The 11,882-nt window shown below is 34.7% G+C and overlaps 3 protein-coding genes across 3 annotated transcripts; 2 read left to right on the top strand and 1 right to left on the bottom strand.

Moving 5' to 3' along the window:
* Positions 1–2,064: 2,064 nt before the first annotated feature.
* LOC113700548 (NDR1/HIN1-like protein 13) lies at positions 2,065–2,814 on the bottom strand. Its single transcript, XM_027221024.1, has one exon. The coding sequence runs from the start codon at positions 2,812–2,814 to the stop codon at positions 2,065–2,067; it is 750 nt and encodes a 249-aa protein (XP_027076825.1).
* A 2,490-nt stretch (positions 2,815–5,304) lies between these two features.
* Positions 5,305–6,188, top strand: LOC113701273 (PLAT domain-containing protein 3-like). The gene is made up of 2 exons (XM_027221842.2): positions 5,305–5,526; positions 5,620–6,188. The coding sequence occupies exons 1-2, from the start codon at positions 5,431–5,433 to the stop codon at positions 6,067–6,069; spliced, it is 546 nt and encodes a 181-aa protein (XP_027077643.1). The 5' UTR covers positions 5,305–5,430; the 3' UTR covers positions 6,070–6,188.
* Positions 6,189–10,003: 3,815 nt separating this feature from the next.
* Positions 10,004–10,846, top strand: LOC113700404 (PLAT domain-containing protein 3-like). The gene is made up of 2 exons (XM_027220840.2): positions 10,004–10,183; positions 10,255–10,846. The coding sequence occupies exons 1-2, from the start codon at positions 10,106–10,108 to the stop codon at positions 10,726–10,728; spliced, it is 552 nt and encodes a 183-aa protein (XP_027076641.1). The 5' UTR covers positions 10,004–10,105; the 3' UTR covers positions 10,729–10,846.
* The last annotated feature ends 1,036 nt before the right edge of the window (positions 10,847–11,882 follow it).

Genomic DNA, 11,882 nt, shown 5'->3' with positions numbered 1-11,882 from the left:
AGCCCGTAATCAAATGTGGAATGTTTGAATTTTCGGGTTCATGGAAAGTTCTTGCCCTATAAAAAAGGAAAAAAGAAGAAAAATATTTGAGAGTCTAACTAATAATTTTGATGTTTGATGGCTTGGGGACGAGGATAGGTCAATTTTGGTTTTAATAAGCATGCAATGAACTTAGCGGCTTAGTTTTGGACCCTTTGGCAGGGCCTCTAAGTGGGCTAGGCTCTTGGTGGTCCAACACATTTTCAATTAATTATATAGATCTTTCCCATTATCTGTTGGGATGGGTAGGAGATCATTTCTGGCCGTCTTTTGGCAATATTCGTGTTTTCCCGTTTTTTTTTTTGCTACGATTGTTTTGATTTTGAAGTAAAATAGAACCAAAAGTAAAAACCAAGAGAAAATATAGGTATGTTTGGTTGAACAGCATCATTTGTTGTATAAGAAAAATGATTAATGGGATTTCAAGTTAGTGCATGACAAACAATGTGTTGGGCTTGATCAAGTTAGGTTCAACTTGAATTAGGCTCGACTTGAATAATAGTGTCAAAATCAAATAATTCATATATTTAATACTTATCCATGTACAAAATTAACCAAATTTTATGAATTTATGACAAGTATCGAGCCTGTGTAATAATAAATTTCTACTCACAAAAATATATAAGTATAATGGTAAATAAGGTCATCTCCACAGGGATTGGGAGAAATTAGATTCCTTCCAAGTAAGAATTAATTGGGGGTTTGAGAAATTAAAATTAAAATAAATAAATAAATCAATACACGTAAAAGCAATCAAACAAGAGAGAATTTAAATTAATTCAATAATAAACAAGTTCTCGCCAAGGAGAAAACTCTGGAAGTGGTTCATACAACTGCTCATTGATGCAATAATTATTTCATCCATTCGCTAACAAACGGGTTATAATTGCTAAACAAGTGATGACAATCATCTTTTCATTACTGTATCGAATTCAAACAAGAAATAACCCTAACTATTCCTTACTGTATAATGCTTATCTTGAAAATGATTCTCTTTTTTGTCAAATACAAACAATTTTATTTAACATTTTTTGGGTAAATTTTACAAACAATATAAAAAAAATGATATATATATATTCTTTTTTTTTGGGGTAGGAGATCAGTAATGTTGGAACAAGCGATTACTGTGTTCTCACTCTCGTAAAAAAGGGAGAAAATCAAATGTTTAATAAATGTCTTAGGGTGCATTTGATGAAACTGAAATCTGAAAACTGAAGTCTGAAATCTGAAATCTGAAATCTGAATCCATTAAATTATTGAATTGTTAAGTATTAAATCTAATACATTTGAGTTCATATCACATTCAATGATAAGTGAATAACTTATCACTTAATTTTGGGAGCAAGTTTTGTCCAAAAAATTCAGTGCAATTTAATTAATTTAGATGTTCAATTTTTTATTATCAAACGGTTTGAATATGTTAAGATCTGAATCCATTAAGTTTAAGTACTGAATTGAGTTATCAAGCAGGACCTTAGTCTAAAGAGTAATGAATTTATTAGATAAGTTAAATTTTCCCGATCACTTGATCTTGATAAGGTGAGGAAGTGAGAAGTGATGAAACTAATATGATCTAACCCTAGTCGTAAGTGCCATTTAGCCGTAATCTTGAAGTAGTTACCCTTCTTTCTTTCAACGCTGAGCTTTTATGGACTCGAAGACCTCTAAATTGGGCCTTAGTCAGTTCACCCCATTAAACGAAAGTGAAATTTTCTCGCATGTCATCTCTTCAATGAGTGAAACTTCCTGAAATTGTCAAGCAATTGAGAAATTTTATATGATTTTATTTCTCTAAGCATAACGGGTGCTTCCAGCTTGCCTCTTTTCTTCGTGTTTCCCAGCATCATATATATTAAAGAAAGTAGAAACAATGATCATAACACTTGAACAGAAGTATAGTTAAGCAATCCAAGGTCTAAATTTTTGCAAGTAGGAAGCCTTAATTATCAAGGTTGGACATGTCTAAGGCCAGAAATGGTAACAAGCTTGAGCAAATTCCTCACCACCACATTAGTTTAGCATCAGCTAAAAATCTGTTCCACAATTTTGAGATAAAATTTTTGCACCTTCGCCTAAGGTATTTACCTGCAGATCACATCCAACAATGAGTTCTTTCTTCAAATCCTTCCCCCATGTTTCAATTTCAATAGGCACATCAATATTCAAAATCAGGGACTTGGGACTTGTGCCATTCATGCTTCTTGCAACCCAACCAGGTAATGCTTCCTTTCTACCATACAGGGTTTCATCAACCTTAATAGGCTTCCCTGCTTCTTGTTGAAGCAATGGATATCCACCACTAGCAATCTTGTGGCCCTTAAAACTAAGGGTCACATTTCCAACTCCATAATGGACTTCCATGTTCTGATTTGGATTGTCAACTTGTAACAAGATTTCATATTCAGGAACACTGGAATGATGATTTGAGGCTTTCAAATTCTTTTTATGGAAATGAATTACGGAAAATTCAGGGGATTTAGGCTTCGCTAAAATGTGAATGGTGACAAAGATGCCAAATCCAACTAGCATGATGGCAAGAAATATTAAAGTCCAACGTCCACCACATCTGTTTTTGTTATCACGAGAAGGGCTTTGGTAATTGTCGGAAATGTGGGAGTTTTCAGGTGGTGGTACGCGGTAAACTTGATCCCTAGGGATTTGGACAACGTAGGTTTCAGATGGCTTCTCCGGCGAGCTAGGACGCGGATGTTTTGGCGAGGGATGCAAGGGAGGGTCATCGTTCCCGTCCCCTACCGGTGGCACCAGCTCCCCCATGAGGAGGTGAGGAGCAGTTCAGGTTAAAGGGAAGCAAAATCTTACCGAAATGAATGGAAAAATGGAAATTAATTTGCATGAGAATAGGAGTTAGACAAAGGTTGATTTGGAAATCTTGGATGTCCTTGGTGTAGACAGATACAAAATTTTCAATATGGTAATGTACGATGTGGAATATTTTGTTACGTACTACAAATTTTTTTTTTTTTGAAGTTTGTGTATTTATGCTTTCCATCCTTTGCAATGCAAAATATTTGACACACTGGAAACCTTTTTCCGTCTTTTACTTCTTTTTTTTTTTTTTTGAGAAATAAGAAGTGTGTTTAACAATATTTTTGATTAATATTTTTTTCCTTGAATTACCCGAAAAGTCTTATAATTGCACCTTACTACAAATTTTTGGAACCAGGAATTTGTTTGATATCACAATAGGAGAATTTTTGAAGAATTTAAGAACGAAATCAATAAATTTTTTACAATCCCTTAATTTTGTATAGAAAATCTATGCCACACCATTCGGTTTGACATTCAAGATACTGTGGAATTAAAAAAAAAATCATTTTTTCTTTTATGTCATCACAAATTATAACTTAATAAGGATTGTTATGACCTAACTGGTACTAAAGGTGCAAGGCTGCAAGTCTCAAAACGTTGTTTAGTTCGCTAAGAATTTTTATTTTGTTTCAACAGAGAGACGAGATGAAACGAGTAGACTTTCAACCAAAACTTGGGAAAGTGATATTTGCATTCTCAAATTAGTCTCTTGCACCCTTTGAAGGTACGTTATTTAGCGAGCGAATTGAACTACAAGAGGTTAAAATGAAAGTGCGAATATCAATTCTCAAAACTTACAGTACAGAAAGAACAGCAAAATTCTCAACTTTTTTTTATTTGCATTGTACCCAAAATTAGCGTTTAGAGTTGGATAGAGGATTCGATGCGAACCACACTGCGTTCAAAACATGCCGGGCAGTCCACAACAATCAAGAAATTTATGTGAAGTGTATAGAATTTTTTGCTGCTACTAAGACTAGTAACATTTCTTGCAAGCTTTGAGCAGGAAGAGAATTTTGAGACTAGATTTATTTAAAGTCACAAGAATGATACTAACCCTCGTCTAAATACACAGTTTTGTCTCACTAATCTCCTCCTCCTGGATAGCTTGGATTTCTTCATTGACCAAACTTACCAAAACTCAGAAGTGGGCATATAAATCCACAATAAAAAAACAATCAAACCACATGAGTTGGACAAGTAACATAGTATGAGCTACCGACTACCATGGGTCAGTACTTGGGAACATTTATTTGCATCCAAATCCATATTGAATTGTTTATCAACCAAAAAAAGGGAAAAGAAAAAAAATAAAATCAGGCCAAGTGTAGGATTTAGACTCTTTGTTCTTTCCGATCAAGCCTATGATGGAAAAGTTTATTGAATTGTTGAAAAATATTGAAGGGAAGAACCGCAAAGCCTTGGCTTACTCAGTTCATTGGTCCAACGAGGCAACAAGAAAGTTGATAGCTTTGTCATTAATTATCCATCTGCCCCTCTGATAACATTGGTTAAGAGTTCCTGTCCTTGTCTCCCTCAAAATAAAATAAAAAAATGAAAATGAAAATGAAAATAAAGAATAAAAAGTCTTCGTCCTGGACAGTGAAGATGGCAGTTTGGTCATTCCACGAACTATTGAGAGCCGAGCGAGATATCTATGATACCAATAGAAACATGCCAAGCAAACAAAAAAATTACCAAATCCGGGTAGACCAGCAAATTTTCTTTTTCTTTTTTTATATACCTATCCGGAGGAGGATTCAACTGGATAAGAAGAATTTAGAAGGAGTAATTCCACCTCTAAATTAAAAGGCTGTACTACTGTGCATTTTTTAGATTCTACTGTCGATACAGAATTGGGAATCACTCCCTCTAAACTCTTTAAAAAAAAAAAAATTCGCTAATTGTCGACTCTTAACTGGATCGAGAGATTAGAGAGTGTGATTCCCACCTCTAAGTTGATGGGATGCACTACCACTGCACACTCTTTAGATTTTGCCGTGAGTACAAAAGTTTGAACCCTAATTTGTAACCAGGTCTTTACCTTACATTTTACTAGTGACCAACTTAATAAGGTGAGTTGGTTCCAACAAATTTTTCCATTCATGAATAGATTTGTATATGACTCGTGCTAAGTTTTACACTGAAAATTTATGGATAAAATTTGTAATATTTGTACGGTAAAAAGGGTTACTATTAGTTCCTCTACATTTAATAAGGTTTGTTCACGTTCTAAAATTCTGTACTGCATGTCCGATGAGAAAATTTAACGAAAGTGTTGCACACTTAGCTCATTTTCGTTTCGCAAAGAAATTGCAGGCAATTTTCTGTTCTATCCTTGTCAATCTTTCCTTTGTCGATAAATTGTCCAAACTAGTCATGTGGTTTATATAGGTCCACCTCTGTAGCTCCACATTTAATTCCCTCCTACCTATATTTTCCTCTCTACCTCCTCCTGGCTCCTCTAAATCAGTCATATACAGATCAAGAAGGCCAGAGGCCTCAGAAAAATATACATATATATATATATAAAAACAAAAACAAACTCAACAAGTAGGAGACATGACTGTATTGGGAAAAGGTTTCAAAGACATATCAAACATCTCATGGCTTCAATTCTTAATCCTCACCTCCGTTTTCACCATTTCTCAATGCGATGTAAGTTACTTTTTATGCATTCGCTTTGTTGCTGTTTATTTATTATTGTTTTCAATGGAAGCAAAATAAGTACCAATATACAATTCCATGCAGGATCCAGATTGCGTATATACTGCTTATATAAGAACCGGGTCGATCATTAAAGGTGGGACAGATTCAATCATAAGCTTGACCCTTTTTGATGCAGCCGGATATGGGATCCTAATCAAGAACATTGAGACTTGGGGAGGACTAATGGGTGAAGGGTACGATTATTTTGAGCGAGGCAACTTGGACATCTTCAGTGGGAGAGGTCCATGCTTGGGGGGTCCGGTATGTGCTATGAACTTGACATCAGACGGATCGGGTCCTCACCATGGATGGTACTGTAACTACGTGGAAGTCACCACCACTGGCGTCCACCAGGCCTGTGCCCAGCAGCAGTTCACGGTGGAGCAATGGTTGGCCACCGACAGGTCGCCCCATACTCTTACTGCAATCAGGGACTACTGTGATTATGATGGTATTTACAAGTCATCTTCCCCTCTTGTTGCTGAGATGTAAGGCTTGTTTGCCATATGGTGTAATACTACTGATTTTGTTCTTTAGTTTCCACTCTCGAGTGGTCTGTATTGGGATTTGGAGATGTTTGATATTTAGTGGGATTATTTTTAGTATGGGAATTCTATTTTTGTTCAATGTTAAAATATGGAAAGTGGAAGTTGAAATTGAGACTAAAGTAAGTCAAAATTGAATTCTGATTTTAAGACGGGGGACAAAAACTTGTATTCGAATTTTGATTTCTATTTTTTTTTACCGCAATAATAATATTTCTAAAACCTAATTTATCATATTCTATAAAGAGGTACAAAGAGGAGAACCTATAGGTAACAGATTTACAAATTTAACTAGATTAAAGGTGTGTTTTAACAATTTTTCAGATTTTTTTTTACTGTAAATAGGGTTTGAACCCATGAGTTATAGCCAATCTCTTTTTGATGGCTATTGAGTGCAAGTTGGATGGTTTATTGGGATCTTGATTTCACATTTGGACAAATGATATGCAACCAAAATCTCTTGCGCAGACAAATGACTTGCAGCCAACATAGGAAACTTACTCATTTCTCTTTGGTTTCATAACTTCGTTCTCACCTCCATCTTTTACAATTTCTGAGTCTACTTTAGGTTACGTTTCATATGGTGTTTTGTTCTTTTTGATTAAGAAAAAGAGAAAGTTTAAGAGCCGATCTAAATGAAAATTTGAAATATCTCAAGTTACTGAACTGACATCCCAACTAATAAACTTAGATTTGGTAGAAACTTTCACAAACCTTTCTTTCAGATTTTTGTAAGTTTATCTCTTTCGGGTTTTTTCTTAAAGCTGTTGGTGACTGTGTGTAAAGCATAAATCCATACAAGATTCAGATTTTGTGCACATTATTTAATTAAGGTCTTAGGTCAATCATTAGAGGCAAGACTGGACCAAATGTACGTTCAACCCATTATGATTCATCCGAAATATGAAAATCCGAATCAACAATTTGGAAAAGAGAGGAAATGATGTGATGGAATCCTTCTTCCGCAATGAGCAACTACAACCTTCTCAACTGGAATTGTAAAGAAATTTTTTGTTTTGGCTCTTCTCCAATATGGTCTGAAGGTATTTCCCCTAAGGAATAGTTTTTGAAACCTCCCTTGAGGTTAGGCCTAATCTCACCTAGCACCCCTATGGTTTCAAAATTAGCACTTAGCTCCCTTTGATTGACATTTTGTGTAAATTTGTTAGCCCTTGAGATATAATTTACCAATAAATAATTCAATTTACATGAGAGAGAAGAATTTACTTTCATATGTACCCTTATGATGTCCCTTATATGAAAAAAATTATCACAATTAATAGAAAACACTAAGAATAATTCGGTATTGATGGAGGGAAAATATTGGTAGAATACACAAAGAATAAAATGAGGCCTAATATTTTTTCCATTATTCCAATTCATTTTATCATGATAGTTTGCAGGGTAATTTCGTCATTTAACTCTGATTGATGGAGACATTTTGTCCCCTCGATTTGATAAGGTAGCTAAGTGCTAATTTTGAAACCACAGGGGAGCTAGGTGAGATAAAGCCTAACCTCAAGGGAGGTTTCTGAAATTATCCCTTCCCCTAATAAACCTAAACACCTGCCATGTGTAGGAGTTACAATACCAAAGGCCCCTGCTCCCTAGATAAAGTCTGAAAGGACACCAGCAATCTGGCAATTTCAAAGGGATATCATATCCATCCAGGCTCCTTCTGACTTTTCCTTTGTTCGTATTCAACAGGTGTCAGCTTAGCACAGTGTAAAGGGGCTTTAATTATTCTAATTACGTGGTTTGAGATACTGCTAGATTTTTATGCAGCCTTTGGACAAATGACATGCAGCCACATGCTTAATCAAATTATAGCCAAATATTAAGGGGATAATGCCAACATTTCAACCTAACAATTGTGATGAATATCAAGAAATGTGACCCTTTGACCTCTGCTAAAACTAGAGGATTATTTACATAGAGACAAGCCTTATCTTAGTATAGACAGCTAGTTTGATGTCGAAAGAAGAATTTTCAATATAGTTTATGATTACATATATCAGTCAGTTCAACATATGGTATAGTTTTTAACATGTAACATTAATGGTTGCATTTTGTTCAAGAAAAGTAACTTGTGGCTTGTTTCATACAATATAATGACAGAGATTGGTTATTTGATTATTCATGATTCAGGCATCTAATGAAATAAAATCTCAAATTGGCTAATTTTGATGTTCTTGCTCTGTAAAAGGTGTAATATGTTTATGTATTTGTGTCCCATTGCCGTTATAGACTACAGAAAACCAAACATGGATTGCTAGAGAAAAATAGTAAAAACTACATGGTGGGTACTTCCGCCTTCTCAGCCTAGAGGATACCTCAGCCAGTTTGGTCTTTACAAAAACTCGCTTTGGCATGGCTTGCTCATCCGAGATCAACAGAAACCTCGGTTAACTATCATGTTCTAATTAGTGATTAATATGATTGATGTGACAATCAATCAATCACCCTGTCGTTTAACATTATCACTAACACCATCGTCACCTTTTATTCTATAAGATCACTATCAATAGATCTCATCATTCCGTTCTTTAGCTCTTTTATTATAAATATCAGTCTTTTACCAACTTCAGAGGTATGTATTCTAGTCATCCGATATAACTCTCCATAGCTACTCACTTAAACATTGAAGTGAGTCCAGAGGATATGGTCCCGTTAGTGTATTATTTGAAATATTATTTGGAATAATACTGTAGCACTTTTTGTGATGTGATGTATGTGAGATAAAAAGGTGGTTGGAAATATAAAAAGGTGGGTTGAAAAATGTGTCTATGATGCAAGCGAAATATTATTTGAGATAATTGGGATATCCAAACACTTCCCTTATTATTTTGCAGGTGAGTTCACATTGCATTTAACCTCGATTCGACTAGCTAGACCTCGCATGAACGTATGTCAAACATAACAAGGTGCGCGATCCAAGAACCAACAAAAGATTATAGTAAAATTTTACCAGACCATGTGCTTTTACTTCCTGTTGTATGCTTAAAGGGTTGTTAAGTTACCGTTAGTAAAAACAGAAGTTACAGAACCAATCCTTGTGGTAGACATCATGTGATTATTTCTCATATCTAATATATTTTAGGAATTTCACATCTGCTTTCCAACTGCTTACTCTCTTCTTTTTTTTTTTTCAACCACTCCATTAACGTAAACTTAAACTAAAGAAAAGGGCATATTAAAGAATCATGATGGGATACACTAGAAAATTACTATAGTGCTACAATGATTTTAGCATACACAAGACAAAAGGAAACAGTTATTACTAGGAATATTTGTGTTTGAATAGAGTATTATTTGAAATAATTATCTAACATTTTTTGTGATGTTATGTTTGCGAGATAAAAAGATTGTTGATAATATAAAAAAATGAGTTAAAAAATGTATTTATAATGTTAGTGAAATATTATATGCAATAATTTAGCTGTCCAAACACTCATATATTACTTCAGAGTTCTTGTTTTATCAAATCTTCACAAAATGTCCAATCATAATAGTCATCCAAGTTTTGGGAAGCATTTCATCTCAAATTAATTATCAGGCTTTAATTATTCAAAGCAATAGATAATTACTATAGCACTTTAAAATATTATTAATGTGTTTGGATAGGAAATTATTTGAAATAATTAATGTAATATTTTTTGTCATTAAATGAATATGAAATAAAAAGATGATTGAGAAAATAAAAAAGATATGTTAAAAAATATTATGACCGTGTAAGCAAAATATTTTTTTTGATAAATAATTCTTATCCAAACACACATCTTATTTTAAAAAAAAAAGAAAAAGAAATGGAGATTGGCCCTTTTTCCGCCCTTTTCTTTTGTTTTTCTTCGAGTACATTCAGCTCACTAAGGTCCATCTACACCGTCCACTTCTATTTATACAGACCAATCAGATATAGCTTAAAAAACACTAGAAAAACAAGAATCTGAGAGGAAGAAGAAGAAGAAGAAGACGAAGAAGCCATGGCCATTAATGAAGTCAACCGCCTCTGGTTCCCTCTCTTCATCCTCCTCTCCATCTTCACCATTTCCCGATCTGACGTAAGTCTTCTTTCCCATATCCCATTTCACAGTTTTCCTTTCCAATTCCATAACCCTTATTTTTGGTGCAGGATCCAGATTGTGTTTACAGTGTATATATAAGAACCGGGTCGATCCTGAAAGCCGGGACGGACTCAATCATAACCCTGACCCTTTACGATGCAAACGGGTACGGCATCAGGATCAACAACCTGGAAGCTTGGGGCGGGCTAATGGGTCCGGGTTACAACTACTTCGAGAGGGGAAACTTGGACATCTTCAGTGGGAAGGGTCCATGCTTGGAGGGTCCGGTTTGTGCTATGAACTTGACATCAGACGGGTCGGGCCGTCACCACGGATGGTACGTTAACTATGTGGAGGTCACCACCACTGGGGTCCACAAGGCTTGTTTCCAGCAGCAGTTCACGGTGGAGCAATGGCTGGCCACTGATACGTCGCCGTATGAGCTCACTGCTATTAGGAACTATTGTGGTGGTGAGAATCATGTGGTGATTGGAGAGAAGTCAAAGTCAAAGGGCTCTTCTTCTGTTGTTGCCGAGATTTAAGGACTTGTTTGTCTTGGTTTAATGTTTGTATTTCGGTTTTCATTTTCCGCGGGGGTCTTGAGTGATCTGTGTATTGGGGAATAAATTTTCATGGAATAAGATTTGCTTTGTTGCACAATTTTATTGTAGAGATGGGTCATTTGGCTAATGTTGGTAGTTTATGTAATTGTTTTGGATTGCTTAAGGAAACTATTAACCCACACTTCCCTATACTAAACAGTAATTTAACACAACACAGTGCAAATTTCAATACTAAATTAATAAGTGTTTTGAGAAACCAGTGCATCGAAAGTGTAGATATAAAATGGAAGGGTGTCAATATTGTCCATTCCTTGCTTTGATTATTTAACAGATTAAGAGTAATAATCGATGAAATTGTCATGAATGTGTTAATTAGTTAATTTAGTAATTAGTTTATAATGAAAAATTGTTTGCTAGTCAAACAAAAGTTGATGCAGGCCATAATTTAATAACCACATAGATTTTTTTTCCCCCTTCATGTTATTATCAGCCTCATTTTGTTAAGATAAGCTTCCAATCTTTTCAGTTTCTTTTATTTCTTTCCAATTTGCTTACGGTTGTGATGAAAACGCATAAACAGGTGTAGTGCTGTTTCTTTTGACCGGTTTCTTAATTTGAGGCAAAAGATTTTATATTTTTTGTGAACGTATTTTTTTAATTATTTTTTATTTTATATATTTTTATCAAACATACATTAAACATCTGGAGGAAATAGAAACAAATAAAATCGAGAATCCATGGCCATATGTGGAGACAACCATTTCTGGTCCCACCTCTTCATCTCCATCTTCACCATTTCTCAATCCTCCGTAAGTAAACTTCTTCAACCAATAATGATAAAAAAAAAATCCCATCTCATAAAATTACCATTAGATGGGATTTTTGAAAAAGCAAGAGCATGTAGGTTAAGTAGCTCACTGTAAGAACACTAGATGATCCATCCAATAGCAATAGTTTTGTTATCATTCTGACTGTTCAAAGCAAGAACTAACTGCATTTTTTATTTTACTAATGGCATCAATATATTTATATGTGAAATTTATTATTTTAATTACCTATACTCTTTCTCTGAGATGGCATGTCTAATTGAAAAAAATTAACAAGTTATTTGGATACTTGGGTTTAATTCTTTT

The sequence above is a fragment of the Coffea arabica genome, chromosome 7e (assembly GCF_036785885.1).
Source record: "Coffea arabica cultivar ET-39 chromosome 7e, Coffea Arabica ET-39 HiFi, whole genome shotgun sequence".
Taxonomy (NCBI): domain Eukaryota; kingdom Viridiplantae; phylum Streptophyta; class Magnoliopsida; order Gentianales; family Rubiaceae; genus Coffea; species Coffea arabica.
This window is presented reverse-complemented; position numbering and strand designations above follow the sequence as displayed.